We start from the raw sequence: 19,016 nt of genomic DNA, 5'->3' as shown, positions 1-19,016 counted from the left end.
TCCAAGCAGCCTCCCATCATAATGGGAGGGTTCCTGTTTTATTAAACCTCTTAACTGTATTCAGAGACACAATCATGGTTAATTACTTATTTCCCCTCTTCTAAATGTCAACTCCATGAGGTCAGAGACTGTATGTATCTGTGTCAGTTAGCTCTGTGTCCCTACCACATGGCATAAATGGGTACATAGTTAACTGAAGGAATGACTTTACTACTATGTTTGTCATACTTTATGCATAGTTTGTATAACAAAACCAAAGGCCATATTTACTGTGCCTATTCAAATTATTGTATTCTCTTTTTACCAACCTTTGAGCAGTTCTGAGACATTCTATTTGATAGGATAGCATACTTGCAGTTGGAAAATCTGTTTTACTTGGATCTCCATTACAGATATCCACATCTGTAAATATCTTTGCATTCAGCCCAATTCCCCCCCCCCCCCCCAATTTTCCCCTTAAAGGATTTCCTGAAATATCAGTTGCCCAGATAATGTAAAAATGGGTGGATTTTTAGGAATTTTGGTCTCAGGAGAAAACCTAATTTGGTTAAATAATGTCTAATTGGAATTCTAAGTAGGAGGATCCTAGGTTCAATGGGAGTATATTTTAGATCCCTGATACATGCTTGTAAATAGGATTTTAATTTTTTGTAAAATTATATTGGGTGTTAATAAATTTCTTTTTGCTAGTTCACCTAGAGTCTTATCTGGAATCCTTATCAAGTTTAGTGGTCTTATGTTTGAGAACTCCATCTTTATTTGAAAATCAGAACGTTCAGAGAATATTGATATAATTCAGAAATTTGATTTACATATTCTTTTAGTTAATTTTAAACTAACGTTATCTTTTCTGTGTTAATAGGTTAAGTGAAATTTGATTTGATAAAGAAGCCGGAAGCTTTTTCAGATTTTTAGTTTTTCTTGTCTGTCTGTTCTTAAGTACGAAAGTAATCACTGTTGCCATCTGTTGATAGACAGAATTGATGTGGATTTTTTTCTGACATCAGCTTTTATGCTTGTCCATGAAATTTTGTAATTTGAAAGTCCATAAATAAAGAAGCATCTGTAAGACTTAATATGTATTTTGAAGAGAACTGTGGTGATTAATGAAGTTTTGAAAAATGTGTTTACTGTTTCAATAATATGTCTTTTTTCTACCCCCCAGAGAATGGATCTTGGAGAATGTCTGAAAGTTCATGACCTGGCTTTAAGAGCAGATTATGAAATTGCGTCCAAAGAACAAGATTTTTTCTTTGAACTTGATGTATGTAATTTTTCTTTAATGGGTTAGATTATTTTTTTGTAGTAAATGTTTTGAATGTGGATTAATATCTCTATAGGAAAAGGCTCTTAGCAAATTATCTTCTTTGTGTTTATTTGAAGGTCAGTTCTAAAGTAAGATCCTGAATTTTCTTGACTAACAATATTTTTTTAAAAATATAAGGTGAAACTGGGTAGTTTAAAAAAATGTGTAAAAATCCTTGCAGTGCATATAATCTTTTGAAAAACTGTTCCAGTAAAGTTGTGATGATAAAGGAAACCTCAATTTAAGCACATGTAAACAACAAATTTCTAATGTATTTTAGGCCCTTTAATAATCTACAGAACTTTTATGTTCATTTTTGTTTGTATCTATGAATATGTATAGAGGGAAAGAGGATATTGAATACAGTGTTTTTTATGTAAAACTGATAGGAGAAATATTAAAAGGTACCACTTACATATCTTAAAGGCCCAAGATGTGATTTATTTATACAAACAGAATCGTTCATTATAAAAATAGGGAAACTTTTTTTATATTTATATAAAACTTACCAATTAGTATTACATAAAAGATACTAATGAACACACATCTTCTGATTGTTTTTCCAGTAAGGTATAATAGGTATATTACTTGGTTTGGAAGGTAAAGCAGTCAATAGGCACCTCCATCTACTTCTCTCCTAAGAATTTCTGCTAATAGAAATGAAAATTAGGAGTGCCTGGGTGGCTTAGTCAGTTAAGTGTCCTACTTGGTTTTGGCTCATATCATGAGCCAAAAAGCATGTGAGATCAAGTCCTGCATTGGGTTCCATGCTGGGTGTGGAGCCTGCTTAAGATTCTCTCTCCCTCTCATTCTCTGCCTGCCCATGTGCATTCTCTCTCTCTGTCAAACAAAACAAAAAAACAATATCACCTATGTAAACATAATTTAATATGGGACTGGAACAGTTGGGGGAGACATGTTAAATCAACTAGATTGATTAAAAAAAATAAAAAGGCTTAAAATAAAAATAGATTTATTTTATTTGGGCATAAAATAAAGCAGAAACCATCACCTAGATATAGGGATATGGATAATTAAGTCATTTTCCATATTTAACTGTTTTTCTTTTAGTGGTTGTGGGCCTTGCAGAATGTTTTTATAGTCGTCTCATATGTCAGTGCTTCCTTGTTCTGAGGTGTTGAGAGTCTCTCATGGTTTCTCCTGGTATTTTTTATGGCTTCATTCTATACACTTAGATCTTTCAAAGAAGTTAAATTAATGCTGGTCTAAGGAATTGAGGTACAGATTTAGCTTTATTTTTCCAGATAGCTACTTAGTTGACCTAACAGTACTGATGAGTACATCTTTTTCCTCTGACTGCTTTCAGATCCCCCTTTAAGCTTCCCATAAATAAATTTTAATAGACCTATCTTGTGAATTTAAAGATGAATTTTAAATTAAAAGAGCTAAATAGGTTTTTGTTTTTTTTTTTTTAAGATTTTTATTTATTTGAGAGAGCCTGCACACACATGAGCAGGGTGGGTGGGGAGGGGCGGAGGTTGGTGCTGGTTGTGGAGAAGCAGACTTCCTGCTGAGCAGGGAACCTGACATGGGGCTCCATCCCAGAACTCAAGGATTATGACCTGACGGCAGGCAGGCAGACGCTTAACCAACTGAGCCACCCATTTGTCCCTAAATACCTGTTTCTTTATCATTACAGATAAGAGCTTTTAAATGAACCTGTTGCTTTTTATTTCCAAGAAATTCCTAGAATCTGCTATGTGCTGAGATTTTATTTTTAATTAAACATTTGTATTTTAAATTAGTTCTCTTTCTGTACAGTAAGATATGAAAGTCCAAATTGCTTGACTTGGGAATAAACCTTTAAAGTTTACTTTTAAATAAATTACTATTTTATTATAGTCATGCTAATACATGCCTGACAAATGTTTTTAATGTATTTATTGAATTGGATTTTTACAATGTAGATGTTGCTAAAATTCTCAGTGGTTTATTCTTTGAAAAGAAAGCAAGTTTTCCTGATTGTAACATTTTCATTGTGGAAAATCTGAGAAGCATGGAAAAACTAATTATTGAAAATTTTGCATATACTCAAGAAGAATTGCTAAAATTTTATGTATGCTCTCCTTTTTTTCTGTGCTTTATTTTTTTTTTTTTAAAGATTTTATTTATTTATTTGACAGAGATCACAAGTAGGCAGAGAGGCAGGTAGAGAAAGAGAGGGAGGCAGGTTCCATGCTGAGCAGAGAGGCTGATGCAGGATCCCAGGACCCCAGGATCCCAAGCTGAGCCGAAGGCAGAGGCTTTAACCCACTGAGACACCCAAGCGCCCCTTTTTCTGTGCTTTATTTTACAGAGTTGGGATTTTATGGCATATGATACTGTGTAAAATCCTTTTTATTTACAAATCATGAACATTTTCTTGTATCATTAAGTATTAAAACCTTTTTTTATTGGCTGAAGATCAAAATTTCTACATTACCTAGGTATTTAGGGTATTTACAACTTAAAAATAACACTGTGAGGAACATCTTTGAATATTAAGCCTCCTGTATATTGGATTATTTTCTTAAAAGGTATTTCTGGAAGCAAAATTACTAAGTCAGGAGACATTTTTAAGTCTTTTGATACCAGTTACCACGTTGTCTTTTTTAAACACTGCACTGTCTCTTCAGCGGAGTATGAGAGTGGTAGTTTCCTTACAGTTTCACTTTTCTGGGAACTGTTTATGTTTACTCTGCTAATTTAATAGGTGATGAAGTTGTATTTTTGATTCATAATTGAACGTGCTTTTGTTTTTTTACTACCCTATTAGCACTTCAAAAAATAAAGTATGGGGTCCCTAGGTGGCTCTGTTGGTTAAGTGCCTGACTCTTGATCTCAGGGTTGTGAGTTCAGGCCTTGTATTGGGCTCCATGCTGGGTTTAGAGCCTCCTTTTAAAAAATAAGAAAATTATGTATAATTTTTGAGTGAAGATATTCCTCAATAAAGTTGATTTTTCTGGCAGTAATTTTCTTTTAATTAAATTTTGCAGGCTATGGATCATCTTCAGTCATTCATTGCAGATTGTGATAGAAGAACAGAAGTGGCTAAGAAAAGATTAGCAGAAACTCAAGAAGAGATCAGTGCTGAAGTGGCAGCAAAGGTAAGAATTTCGGTTATTTCATTAGTACTACAAAATACTGTTTCAACTCACTAATTTCTAACTTTTTTTTTTTTAAGATTTTTATTTATTTATTTGACAGCGAGAGATCAAAAGTAGGCCGAGAGACAGGCAGAGAGAGAGGAGGAAGCAGGCTCTCCGCTGAGCAGAGTCTTGTGCAGGGCTCGATCCCAGGACCCTGAGATCATGACCTGAGCCGAAGGCAGAGGCTTAACCCACTGAACCACCCAGGCGTCCCTAATTCTAACTTTTTATTTTGAAATAATTACATCCACAGATTGCAGTCTTTGTAGGGAATTCTCTGAGCTCTTCCTCTAGCCTCCCCTAATGTTCACATTTTTTTCTTTTTTAAAGATTTTATTTATTTACAGACATATCACAAGTAGGCAGAGAGGCAGGGAGAAGAGGAAGCAGGCTCCTCGCTGAGCAGAGAACCCGATGTGGGGGGCTCGATCCCAGGACCCTGGGATCATGACCCAAGCCGAAGGCAGAGGCTTTAACTCACTGAGCCACCCAAGCGCCCCTGATGTTCACATTTTATACGGCTACAGTACACAAGGAATTGATACTGGTCCAATCATGACTTTTTACTCAGATTTTTTTTTTTTTTTAAGATTTTATTTATTTATTTGACAGAGATCACAAGTAGGCAGAGAGGCAGGCAGAGAGAGAGGAGGAAGCTTCCGGCTCCCTGCCAAGCAGAGACCCCAGTGTGGAGCTTGATCCCAGGAGCCCAGGATCATGACCTGAGCCGAAGGCAGAGACTTTAACCCACTGAGCCACCCAGGCGCCCCATTTTACTCAGATTTTGCCATTTGTGTGTGCACTTGCATATGTGTATATATGGCTCGGTGCAGTTTTATTACATTTGTAAGTAACTTGGGTAGTTACCACCATAGTTAAGTTACTTCACTATAACATCACGATGAGAGTCCCTCATATTACCCTTTAGAGCCACATCTATTTCCCCTTTCTCCTGTCTTCTGGAAACCACTAATGTATTCTCTGGCTCTATAATTATCTTATTTTACTGAATATTACATAAATGGAATCAGGTAACCTTTTGAGATGGTTCTTTTCACTCAGCACAGGTTCCTTGATTCATATAAGTTGTTATGTGTATCAGTTCATTCCTTTTTGAGTAATATTTCATGGTATGGCTACGCCACAGTTTAACCACACATTGAAAGATGTTTAGGTTGTTTGCACTTTCTGGTTAACACCAGTAAAACTGCAATAAATATTTCATTTCTTTGGGATTAAGAAAAAAGGAAGGCAGTTCGGGGTCATGTGGTCATATTATAAGTCCATTTTTAGTTTTGAAAGCAGGTGTCAAACTTTTTTCTAGAGTGGCTGTATGAGATTCTACCAGCAATGTGTTAGTGATTTAGTTTCTTCACATCTATGCCAGCATTTGGTTTTCATTTTCATTTTAGCCATTCTTAAAGGTGTGCAGTGATATTTCTTGGTTTTAGTTTGCATTTCCCGAATGCCTAATGATGCTGAACATATTTTTGATGTGTTTATTTGGCATTTAGGTACCTCTTTAATGAAATGTCTTGTCTTAAACCCATTCTCCAGATGGACTACTCAATTTTTTTTTTTAATGTTGATTTTTTAGTGTTCTTTAGATGTATGTTTTACCCTCTGTTTTTAAAAAGTACTTCTTCATGGGAACATGTGGTGGCCTGAGTTGATTAAGCATGCAAATGCTGATTGCTCAGCTCAGGTCTTGATCTCAACAAGCCCCGTGTTGTGCTCTATGCTGGGTGTGGAGCCTACTTAAGGAAAAGAAAAAAATTTTTTTTATGTGAACTTAAAAACAAAAAGGGGAAACAGGGGTGCCTGACTGACTCAGTTGGTAGAACATTCAATTCTTGATCTCTGGGTTGTGAATTTGAGCCCCATGTTGGGTGTGGGGATTACTTAAATAAATAAATAACGTTTAAAAAGACAAACAGAAAACTGGAAAGAAAAGTACAATAAATCCCAGTGGATTCATAGGTTTTTGCTCTTGTTTCGTTGTTCTATTTATTTATTTAAAAATTTTACTTACTTGAGTGAAAGACAGAAATGGAGCAGGGGAAGGTGCTGAGGGAGAAGGAGAAGGAGACTCCTCACTGAGCAGGAAGGCCAACATGGGGCTCAATCCAGAACCCTGGAATCAAGATCTGGGCTGAAGGCAGATGCTGAGCCACCCAGGCGTCCCTGTTTCATTATTTTAAAAGCAAATTCCAAATGTCACATCGTTTCACCTCTAAAGCATAACCATAATAAATCACATCCAGAAAGTTAATAATTTTTTAACATTATCTAATATCCTGAACGTGTTCATTTTTCCTATATAGAGTTGGTTTGTTCTAATCAGAATCTAAAAAAGTCCATTTATTGCATTTTGTTGATTTGATGACTTAACTACTTTGAAATATTTTGTGCTGTTCAATATAGTTTTTACATTTTTTAAAAGATTTTATTTGACAGAGATCACAAGTAGGCAGAGAGGCAGGCAGAGAGATAGGAGAAAGCAGGCTCCCTGCAGAGCAGAGAGCCCAATGTGGGGCTCAATCCCAGGACCACACACAAACATACACAAGTATGTACATAAGAGTGTCATTAAAGATAAAAAGATGGCGCAAAGGAAGGTTTGGGTCTCTGCTTATGTTTAAGTGGGGGTGAAATTTGGTGACTGATGAAGAATGTTTCACAGAATAGTTGAATTTGTTGAATGAATATGCATTCATGAGTTCAGACAAGGGAGGTAAGGGACAATGTCCGAGGAAGAGGGATGACATCCCTCTGCAAAGTCACAAATGCAGAAAACAAGAGTAAATATGGGAAACTAGCTATAACTATAGATTGTGTTGTGAAGTGGGGGAACACAAGAGATGGTTTGCAAAGGTAGATAAGGGCAGATAGTGGAAGAAACGGTATTTTATGCTTGGAATACATTGCCAATGCAGAGGTTGTAAAGTAATAGTTAAATTGAGGTCAGTTGTATTTCCTGATCTCCCTGTAATGAGAGGGCAGGTAGGTTTAAACACCCTCATCCCACCAGTTCATTTATGATATGCTCAGAAAGCATTATTTATCCTCATATTGCCTTGAGTCTTTTTTGAGCATTTATGAAATATTTTGAACTCTGATAATTTATTCTGCTTTTTATTCATGATCTTTTCTGTTTATTTCTAGGCAGAACGTGTTCACGAGTTAAATGAAGAAATTGGTAAGTTGTTGGCCAAGGTGGAACAACTAGGGGCTGAAGGAAATGTGGAAGAATCTCAGAAAGTAATGGATGAAGTAGAGAAAGCACGGGCAAAGAAAAGAGAAGCGGAGGTAATACAATTTTTAATGGTAATATGTTCAGTTTTACTGTCAAAACATACTTGATTGGAAATTATTGAAAACTTATTGCTAGTACAGGAAATTTAAACTAATTATAAAATTTAATTAGTCTATCCCATAGTAATGGATTATATATCAAAGTTGGGGGGTTTTTGTTTTTACTTTAGAGGCTTTGATCTGTTGAAGTTTTTAAGTAGAAAATGAAATCAACTAGACTAGCTGGTCATACACAGAAGTCACATACAGAATGCATTTATGCATTTCCTGTGATATCTTCCCTCCCTTGACTTTACCATCATGCAACCATAGCATTCTCTCTTCACTTCACATCTCAGTACAGTTCTGCTAGTACTTCGGGAGACTTCTCTCATTCTTTCTCTGTAGTAGCACAAATCAAAATCTAATATCCTACAGCCAAAATTCTATTTTGTTTGGCCCACCTCGTGTGTTCTAAAAAATCGGATGCCTTCAGATGGGGTTGTATTCTTCCATTTTGCCATAGTCTCCTTTGCTCTTAACTGTATCACACCTCTGTTTAATTTGTTCTTATTCTGCCCTCTTTTAAAATGGAAGCCTAGATAATTGATTTTAGCCCATTTGATGCTACAGATTTTCTTCTGGCACAATTGTAGCTGGATCCCACAGAATTCCATATTTTGTTCTTATTTTCATTCAGTTCAGATATTTTCTAATATTCTTTGTGATTTCTTCTTTGATCTATGAGTTACTTAGGAGTGTGTTTTTATATATTTGGTGTTTTTTCCAAGTAGTTTTCTGATTTTAATTTACATATGTTGCAGTGGGAGAACATTTGTGTGATTTTAGGTCTCTTAGATATTATCAGTACTTATTTTGTGCCCTGCATGTGGTCTTGGTGAAATGTCTGCCTTAAACCCATTCTCCAGATGGACTACTCGTTTTTGTTTTTTTTTTTTAACATTGATTTGGAAAGATGGAATGGTCCATCTGCATTTGAAAAGAATGATACTCTGCCTTATTAAGTGGAGTGTTCATAAATGTTAATTGAGTCAAGATAGTTGATTGATTAATCAAGTTCTCCATATCAGATAGATTTTCTGTTCTGTTTACTGAGAGGAGTATTAAAGTCTCCATCTCTAATTGTGGTAGACTTAAACCCAGTGTACTAGTAATTAAGTTAAATGTAAATGGTCTAAACGTTCCAATTAAAAGGCAGAGATTGTGAGACTGGATTTTTTTTCTTTCTTTCTTTTTTTTTTTTTTTAAGCAAGACTTAGGGCACTTGGGTGACTCAGTTTGTTAAGCACCTTCTGCTCAGGTCTTAGAAAAATAAAAGCAAGACTTTACTATATGCCAGGTACTTTAGGAGCACCTGGGTGGCTCATTGGGTTAAACCTCTGCCTTTGGCTTGGGTCATGATCTCAGGGTCCTGGGATCGAGCCCCGCATCAGGCTCTCTGCTCGGGGTGGGGCCTGTTTCCCTCTCTCGGTGCCTGCCTTTCTGCCTATGTGATCTCTCTGTGTCTAATTAAAAAAAAAAAAAAAAAAAAAAAGCTACTTTAAATACAAAGATGGATCAAAGGTAAAAGGATAGAAAAAGATACACCATGTAGCCAATTCTTGTTAATTTTATTTAATACTTAATACTTAGGATTTCTTTAAATGTAATTAGTATCATTCCAGAAAGTAAACACTATGAATTTTAGTATTTTTAAAAATTTTTAAGACTTTATTTGTTAGAGCACTAGAGAGAGAGAGAGCAAGCATGAGTAGGGGGGAGAAGGAGTAGTAGGCTCCCTACTGAGTAGGGAGCACAACGTGGAGCTTGGTCCTGGGATCATAATCTAAGCTGAAGGCAGACCCTAATTGACTGAGCCAGCCCTGTGCCCCTGAACCCTATGAATTTTAAAATGCAGTGTATTTTATAGCTAATTTCCTAAAAGACTCAAGTAATGAACCTTAGTCTTTGTCTGACATGATCTTGACAGTTTTGAAAAGTACAGGCTTCATTTTATAAAATGTCTTCAGTTTCTGTTTGTCTGATTTTTCCTCCTGGTTAGATTTTTTTTAGAGATTTTATTTATTCATTTGACAGACAGAGATCACAAGTAGGCAGAGAGGCAGTTAGAGAGAGAGGAGGAAGCAGGCTCCTTTGCCGAGCAGAGAGCCCGAAGCGGGGCTCAATCCCAGGACTCTGAGATCATGACCTGAGCCACAGGCCGAGGCCCAACCCACTAAACCACCCAGGTGCCCCCCTGGTTAGATTTTTGACAGTACCGTTCAAGTAATGTCATATCTCATTAGAAGGCACATGTTAGTGATTTGTCCCATTTTTGATGATTGGCCTATTTTTCTACTGTGAAGTTAGAGTGCTTTCTTTTTGTAATTAATAAGTATCTTGGTATTGACATTTTTGAAACTGTAAATATTGTTTCCCATCACTTTCTCATCTGTAGGTGATAGCAGCCATTGGTGATTTTTTTTATTTCAGTCTGTTAACTCCCTTTGAAAGGACTTTCTATAGATTCCATCCAGCAATGTCCACTTGAATATCTCCTTAGCCAAAGGTCTGTGGAGGCTTGGGAATGTAATATCTTTTAGCTGGACATACCGCTGGCCTCAAACAAAAGGAGTACAGTGAATCCACAAACCCACTAATACTTGTTATTTCATTACTGAACTTAAAATCGTTTTGTGTAAGACCTCTTTTTCTCATTAAGGCACCTTTCGTTGCTTATCTTACAGAACTATTCCTCTCAGTAGAAAGAAAGTCTTATCATTTATATGCCCTGTCCACATTTTCAAAGGAGGAGAAAATGATCTGTGGGAGAGAAGGCAAGGAAACTTAACAGTATCAAAGACATGCATTCTTTCTTTCTCTGCCAGTGTGGGTGACTTCTTCCTTGGTCCTTCACTGATACACAGTTTCGGGGTTGCTGCATCTCATTTTTTTTTTTTTTTTTTAAGATTTTATTTATTTATTTGAGAGAGAGACAGTGAGAGAGAACATGAGTGAGGAGAAGGTCAGAGGGAGAAGCAGACTTCCCATGGAGCTGGGAGTCTGATGTGGGACTCGATCCTGGGACTCCAGGATCATGACCTGAGCTGAATGCAGTCGTCCAACCAACTGAGCCACCCAGGCGCCCAGCTGCATCTCATTTTTAACAAAAATCATAGAAAACAAAGCATTGTAGAACACTGAGAAAATTTTTTCCAGAAGTCATATTCTGTGGTAGAAGTCAGAATTCATGGTAGAATTCTTACAGTAGTTCTTCGCAAAATGCACTTGTGTCTTGGATCTTTTACCTCCTAGTAGAAGAGGTCCCAAGGACGGAGGATGAGAATATGAGGAGTCCATCATTTTTGTGACAAAAATAGCCGTACTTTAATTATTCATTAGAAAACATTTTTTAATATAAACATAATGTATTTTGTGTAGCGGTATGACTCAGAGATTTATATAAACATTGTTTTTCTCACTCTTATTTAGGAAGTTTATCGGAATTCTATGCCAGCTTCCAGTTTCCAACAGCAGAAACTTCGAGTCTGTGAAGTCTGCTCTGCCTATTTAGGTCTTCATGATAATGATAGACGACTGGCTGATCATTTTGGGGGTAAACTGCACCTGGGATTTATTGAAATAAGAGAGAAGCTTGAAGAATTAAAGGTACATTGGTAAATTAATATCATGTGCTCTAATTTAACCACTCATTGTTTTGATGTATATTGGTTAGCTTTTTGTGTAATTTTCTTAACTATGATTCTGCTAACAGTTCATACTGAATAGTATAGGATTATAAATGGAGATAGTAACTGGTTTAATGGGTGATGTTTGAGAAACAGACTTTTTAAATAATGTCCCCCTTATTCTAGGAGGCAGTATTTTGTGTTGAACATGTATGACATTAAATTAGGAGTCTTAAAAACTGGGTTCTTTAGTCTTAAAAACTAATTCTTTCTGGGGTGCTTAGGTGGCTAAGTCATTAATCATCTGCCTTCGGCCCGGCTCATGATCCTGGGGTACCGGGATTGAGCCCTGTGCCAGGCTCCCTTCTTCTCCCTCTCCCTCTCCCCTCTTCTTCTTCTCCCTGCTTGTGTTCCCTCTCTAGCTGTCTCTCCCTCTGTCAAATAAATAAATAGAATCTTTAAAAAAGAATAATAATAAAAACTGGGCGCCTGGGTGGCTCAGTTGGGTAAGTGACCACCTTGGGCTCAGGTCATGATCCCGGAGTCGCAGGATCAAGTCCCACATTGGGCTCCCAGCTCTGTGGGGAGTCTGCTTCTCCCTCTGACCTCCTCTCCTCTCATGCTCTCTCTCTCTCAAATAAGTAAATAAAATTAAAAAAATAAAATTCTTTCATATAAATTCCCCCCAAATTTTTATTTTCTTTGAATTAAAATTAACAGTATAATATTATTTTAAAGGAAGATTGAGAAAATGAGACTATTATTTATTTGAAGTATTTTGCAGTTCTTCACTAAATAGCAAGCTTGTATGTAGATCTCTAGTTCTACTTTCTCTTGCTTCCATCTCAGAAAGGAACTAGAATGAAACCTATCTTTTATTTTTTATTTTTTTTAAAGATTTTTATTCATTTTATTTGACAGAGACTGAGATCACAAGTAGGCAGAGAGGCAGGCAGAGACAGAGGGGGAAGCAGGCTCCCCGCTGAGCAGAGAGCCCAACGTGGGGCTCGATCCCAGGACCCTGAGACCATGACCCGAGCCGAAGGCAGCGGCCCAATCCACTGAGCCACCCAGGCACCCCTGAAACCTATCTTTAAAAAAAAAAAAACCCACATATGTGGCTATTATAAGAAAGCCAGTATACAGATCTTACTGTATCATGTGCTGAATTCTTTTGAAAAGATAAGGAAACAGCATAGGGTATTTCTAAAGATGTAAACAGAATTAGTAAATGGATATAACCAGTTCCTTTCCAACAGTCTGATGTGGCCTAATTTTTTTAAAAAATTGCGGCACTGTAGCATTTTGTTGTGAATGAAAGAATGGCTCAGCTATGGCAAACACTAGATAGTGACTTTTATTGCTGAAATTAATCCAAGATCTGTAGTTTGACATTTAAAATAATGAGTCAGAAACACGTAGGGACATCTCCATATTTATATCAACAGTGAGGTCTTCTAAGAATTCTGAGTAGCTAGGATGGTTTTGGGTAAGTTTTTATTTAAAATGACAAAGTAAGGGGTGCCCGGGTGGCTCAGTTGTTACGCTCTGCCTCTGGCTCAGGTCATAATCCCAGAGTTCTGGGATCACCCTATATCAGGCCCTGCTCAGCAGGAAGCCTGCTTTTCCCTCTCCCACTCTCCGTGCTTGTGATTCTTCTCTTGATGTGTCTCTGTCAAATAAATAAAGAAAATCTTAAATAAGTAAATAAAATGACAAAGTAAGTTTCACTTTATCAAATGGTTACTGGGCCCTGAATTAAAACTCAAAAATGGTACCTATTTGGGAATCTTTGCAGATATAGACCTAGCAACAAGACTTTTTAGCATCTTCCTGGTATTTTTTGAAGCAGTGAAATTAGGATGGTAATTGGAAATGACAGAAGACATTTTCATTTTGGAAATCAGAGAATAGAAACTTAGAGTGATTTATAATGCTTAATGTCCTTTAAAAAATACAAAATAGGTGCACCTTCCTGGCTCAGTTGTTAGAGCTTGTACCTCTCGTTCTTAGGGTTGTGAGTTGGAGCCCCGCATTGGGTATAGAGATTACTAAAAAAAAAAAAAACTTGAAAAAATACAAAATAATGTTAGAAAGCATTCATAGGAGAAGATCTTACAGAAATGATTTTGGAATATTAAGTCATGAAGAAATATGAATTTTTACAAGTGTTCCCCAGAAGGGGGAAAGATTTTGGAAATTAGACTTGTAAGTGTAATGATTTTACCCAGCAAAACTTTTAATTAAGTTGTTATTAAATAGATTTTGATGTTTTTTATACTGTATTGGGAACCAGATATGGTAGAGTTTAGAATAATTCTTGTTAATGGGCCCAATAAATAATGCTGCTCATTTTTTATTATTTGACCTGTCATTGTCTTTTATAGAGAGTTGTAGCTGAAAAACAGGAGAAAAGAAATCAGGAACGCCTGAAACGAAGAGAAGAAAGGGAGAGAGAAGAAAGAGAGAAGCTGAGGAGGTATGGAGTGATTCATTGAATAGTCCAAGTATGTGAAATTGAAGGTCCCTGGCTCTAAAAAGAGATGTGATTGATACAGGATTCTAGGTGTTAATAAATCTAGATATGGGAGATTTGTTTGCTTTTGAAAATATTACCATGTGAAAGTGTTTATACAAATACATTAAGTTATGGCCATTTAAGTCAAGGTGATTTCCTTCAAAATGTATGGAAGGCTAAATAAAGAGTGAGTCACATCCTTATTTTTTGTGAGATTGACTACAAAGTTTTTCTAGCCCTCTGATTTTCATAACAGCTAGATTTGTACCAGATGGGTATAAAACTTCTCATTTTTGTGATGTATTTTATTCTTGATGAAAGATTTGAGTTTTGGGGTACCTCGCTGGCTTAGTTGGTAGAGCATGTGATTCTTAATCTCAAGGCTGTGATTTGGATCTCCACACTGAGTGTAAAGATTATTTAAAAATAAAATCTTAGGGATGCCTGCCTGGGTGGCTCAGTGGGTTAAGCCTCTGCCTTCAGCTTAGGTCATGATCTCAGGATCCTGGGATCTAGCCCCGCATCGGGCTCTCTGCTCAGCGGGGAGCCTGCTTCCTCCTCTCTCTCTGCCTGCCTCTCTGCCTACTTGTGATCTCTCTCTGTCAGATAAATAAGTAAAATCTTTAAAAAAAATAAAATCTTAAGATATTTTAATCATATTTTGGTTTTGTAATTCTTCAATTTTAGAAGCTATAAACTATTAAAATTGTATCAATAATAGCCAAATGTATGCAATTCTTTTTATATTGGTATTCATTAGGGGATAAATTTTTATTTTTCATATTTAGAATGCTTAAATGTTCTGAGTGACTTTTACCCATTGACAGTAAATTGTATGGCATCATGATGGCAATCTTCTTTGAACTCAAGTACATAACTTTTTTTAACAACCTTACAATGGATAGCTATGCCACAAAAGAATTAACCTGCAGTTCTAATTTATAATGTTCCCTTAATTGTATTCCACATTTCTGAAACTTAAATACTTTATCCCCAGCAGATTTTGTGCCTAGTTAAAACCCTTTATAATATGTGACTTGGTCACACCAGCTTCCCCTAAGATTCGAGCATGTTGTATTTCTTCTATTTCAAAATATTTAAACTAACTTTGTTACATGGCTTGTAGCAGGTAATATTTTTGTAGTATAATGAAAAATTATTTTCATGTGGCTATTTTGCCTTTTTAGGGGAAGTGCTGTCTTACATACATTGATAAATATGTTCTTCATTTACCATAAGTTTTACCTCATAGCTTTATCAGTATTCTCTTTTGTGTATACTGAGTTTCTTTGGGAATAGTGCTCAGCATGGTAATATAAGACCATATAAGTGGCATTAGAAACCTGTTTTTTAAAATTCTGTATATATCGGGCGCCTGGGTGGCTCAGTGGGTTAAGCCGCTGCCTTCGGCTCAGGTCATGATCCCAGGGTCCTGGGATCGAGTCCCGCATCGGGCTCTCTGCTCAGCGGGGAGCCTGCTTTCTCCTCTCTCTCTCTGCCTGCCTCTCTGCCTACTTGTGATCTCTCTCTGTCAAATAAATAAATAAAATCTTTAAAAAAAAAATTAAAAAAAAAAATAAAATTCTGTATATAGTGCCACTGGTTTATATGATTCAACTGAAGTGATAGTTGAATGAGAAAGAAAAAATTCTTTGCCTTGACTACATTTTCAAATCTATAGGTGACAAGAAAGCATATCACTCTTACTCCTTTGCTGTCAACTGACAGATTTCTTTTAACATTGGTTATAAATGCAGTGTTATTTCAGAAATGTGTTTAAAATTATTTTTAAACTTGTGAACTTGAGGTAGTAATATAACCAAGAATGAAAGATGAAGAAATTACAAGCAAGTACAGAGTTAAGCAAGGTGGGATTCCAACTATGGTATTGAAAAAGATAATGATAAAAATCACTGTCACTTATTTAAGTGCCTATTATGTATCAGGCATGGTGCAAAGAATTTACCTACATTAGTTCATCTAATCCTTATAATTGCTTCGTGAAATTTCTGTTACTGTCCTTCTTTGGCAAATGACAGGGAAAGCTTAGAGAAAATTTATAATCTGTCCAGGTCACAGATAGTGGTGCAGCGAGAGTTTTAAAACTTAAATCAGGCAGGGGCGCCTGGGTGGCTTCGTGGGTTAAGCCTTCAGCTCAGGTCATGATCCCAGCGTTCTGGGGTCAAGCCCCACATCGCATGGCTCTGCACTCTCCAGGGAGCCTGCTTCCCTTCCTCTCTATCTGCCTGCCTCTCTGCCTACTTGCGATCTCTGTAAAAAAAAATAAATAAAATCCTTCGGGCTCTCTGCTCAGCAGGGAGCCTGCTTCCTCCTCTCTCTCTCTGCCTGCCTCTCTGCCTACTTGTAATCTGTCTCTGTCAAATAAATAAATAAAATATTAAAAATAAATAAATAAATAAATAAAATCTTTAAAACAACAACAACAAAAGCTTAACGTTAGGCTGAGTCCAGAGCCATCCTTCAGTTGTGCTTTATATTCACCACGGAAGACACCTGTTTCCTAGTACCCATAATGTTAGCCATTACTATTTATTGAGTGTTAATTATGTGCTAGGAAATGTGAAGAATGCTTTAATAAGGGAATCGTGTCTTGTTAAGAAACAGATGTTGTAAGACTGAATTGGGTGTTCTAGGGATTATACTATGAGGTTGCTGTTTGAAAGTGAATACGTGTTTAAAAAAAAAAAATACATCTCAGAAAAATTTTTTTCTCTTCCCAGAGGGAAAGAAGAAGTAACAGATAAAAATAACAAATAATCTTTCCCAGGTTGGGAAGTGATTTCTGGAGAATTACTGAGTGGTGATGTACCATGTTCTAGTCTCCTAGGAGCATATTCATTTTTAAGAGCCAAGTATCTTACTTAGGGGATCTCCTATGCCAATCTGTATCTCCTGGAAATCTGTATAGTTTATGGTGTATTTTGGAAAAATTTGTGTGCATTTATATGTACCTTATATTTATAGAATTAATAAAAAGAAATCAGGAAGAGTAATTTTAACAGTACTTTATCTCACTTAATTCTTTTTTTCTAAAAATAGATATTCTTTTTTTAGGTCTCGATCACATAGCAAGAACCCCAAAAGGTAAGTATACACAAAACATATGAGTAGTGAAGTTGGTTTGTTCTTCAGAGGTAATCTTTATATAAGATTAAATGTCTTTTAAAAATGAATGAGAATTGCTAGTTTAGTACTTTTTAAATTCTTTTGTTCCAAGTTTGGGCATTGTGTGTTAAGATGTAACTGGTTAGAAGGTACTTATGAGGGGCGCCTGGGTGGCTCAGTGGGTTAAGCCTCTGCCCAGAGTCCTGGGATCGAGCCCCATATCAGACTCTCTGCTCAGCAGGGAGCCTGCTTCCTCCTCTCTCTCTGCCTGTCTCTCTGCCTACTTGTGATCTGTCTGCCACATAAATAAATAAAATCTTAAAAAAAAAAAAGAAAAGGTACTTATGACTATATTTTATCAAGGATATATACAGTACTCTGGAGGTAAGGGTAAAACTGAAAATACTGGGGAGCGGTGCCTAGCTGGCTCAGTTTGTGGAGCATGCAACTTCTTAATCTAGGGGTTGTGAGTTCAAGACCCATGTTGGGTATAGAGCCGACTTAAAAAAAAAAAAACAAAAAAAACTTAAGAATATTTTAGAATATTTAAAAAAAAAATCTTTAGAAGCGCAGGTTAACTATATATAGAATTTATTTTTAAAATCATTTTGGGTGGTGCATGTCAGAGACGCAGGTCTAAGAAGTTAATATCTGTTGAAAATATAAATAGGTTAAATCTTTTTGAAAGATTTTATTTATTACAGAGAGAGGGCATTGGGGTGTGGGGCATAGGGCAGAGGCAGAGGGAGAAGCAGAGCCCTCCACTGAGCAGGGAACCAGGTGAGGGGCTTGATCCAGGGACTCTGGGATCACAACTTGAGCTGAAGGCAGACATTTAATGACTAACCCCCCCCCAGGCAGCCCTAGTTAAATACATTTTTGAAAGAGGGATCCATAGTGGGCTGTTGAAGAGAAACTTAAATGTTTGTTAGTTTTACATCTTGATCTTCACTTTCTTTCTTTTTTTTAAATTTTAAATTTTTAATTTTTATAAACATATATTTTTATCCCCAGGGTTACAGGTCTGTGAATCGCCAGGTTTACACACTTCACAGCACTCACCAAAGCACATACCCTCCCCAATGTCCATAACCCCACCCCCCTTCTCCCAATCCCCCCTCCCCCCAGCAACCCTGGTTGATCTTCACTTTTTTTTTTTATTTTATTTTTTTTAAAGATTTATTTATTTATTTATTTGACAGAGAGAGAGAGAGAGAGATTACAAGTAGGCAGAGAGAGAGGAATGGAAGCAGGCTCCCTGCTGAGCAGAGAGCCCCATGCTGGACTCGATCCCAGAACCCTGAGATCATGACCTGAGCCGAAGGCAGCGGCTTAACCCACTGAACCACCCAGGCGCCCCAAACACGCGGCGGGTGATCTTCACTTTCTATGAGTTTATTACTTTATTCCTTGTACATAGATGACAACTTGAAAGGGGCACTTACAGCCCTAGTGAGGATAGAACAGTTTCTTTTGAGTTGTGGCATTAAAATTTGAGGGCTTTTTGAAGATTTTCTTTACAGTTTTTACTAGTTTCTGGTAATTTTTTTCTGAGAAAGGTGGGGAGACATGGTGTACGTCATCATTTTTAATATTTCATGTGCAGTTCCCATAAGTCCATCCCCATCTAGAATGTCCTTATTGTCAAGTGCTACCATTTTCCCTGTACAGATCTTTTTGAACACTTCAAAGTACTCTTACCTCTAAAGAGTATTTATTTCTCAAGAACTTATCCCTATAAAACTAGAGCATTTGTTATGAAAGAAAAACCTGCCCAGTTGTGTCAGCCATTTTATATTGTTGTTTCTGACATCTAGGATGAGAAGTAGAACCATTCGGGCACCTGGGTGGCTCATTTGTTAAAGCTTTTGCCTTAGGCTTAGGTCATGATCCCAGAGTCTTGGGATTGAGCCCCATGTCGGGCTCCCTGCTCA

General features: G+C 36.7%; 2 protein-coding genes across 20 annotated transcripts in view; one reads left to right on the top strand and one right to left on the bottom strand.

Moving 5' to 3' along the window:
- LOC309845665 (putative RNA-binding protein Luc7-like 2) overlaps window positions 1–19,016 on the top strand; it is a 61,482-nt gene that overhangs the window by 35,210 nt on the left and 7,256 nt on the right. For 14 of the 19 annotated variants that reach the window (XM_082693936.1, XM_082693944.1, XM_082693937.1 and 11 more), the window contains 6 exons: window positions 1,166–1,264; window positions 4,303–4,413; window positions 7,621–7,764; window positions 11,242–11,418; window positions 13,826–13,917; window positions 17,032–17,061. In XM_082693936.1, coding sequence (XP_082550062.1) covers window positions 1,166–1,264; window positions 4,303–4,413; window positions 7,621–7,764; window positions 11,242–11,418; window positions 13,826–13,917; window positions 17,032–17,061 — 653 coding nt within the window. The remainder of the gene's footprint in view (window positions 1–1,165; window positions 1,265–4,302; window positions 4,414–7,620; window positions 7,765–11,241; window positions 11,419–13,825; window positions 13,918–17,031; window positions 17,062–19,016) is intronic. The other 5 variants (XM_082693946.1, XM_082693933.1, XM_082693940.1 and 2 more) reach the window with 1 other exon arrangement.
- The window catches only part of KLRG2 (killer cell lectin like receptor G2), a 48,698-nt gene continuing 42,578 nt past the window's right edge, over window positions 12,897–19,016 (bottom strand). The window contains exon 5 of the mRNA XM_082693954.1: window positions 12,897–13,110. Coding sequence (XP_082550080.1) covers window positions 13,030–13,110 — 81 coding nt within the window. The 3' untranslated portion in view covers window positions 12,897–13,029. The remainder of the gene's footprint in view (window positions 13,111–19,016) is intronic.

The sequence above is a fragment of the Mustela nivalis genome, assembly GCF_964662115.1.
Source record: "Mustela nivalis genome assembly, chromosome: 12".
Lineage (NCBI taxonomy): Eukaryota > Metazoa > Chordata > Mammalia > Carnivora > Mustelidae > Mustela > Mustela nivalis.
Note: the sequence above shows the minus strand (reverse complement) of the source record. Positions and strands in the feature narration are given on the sequence as shown.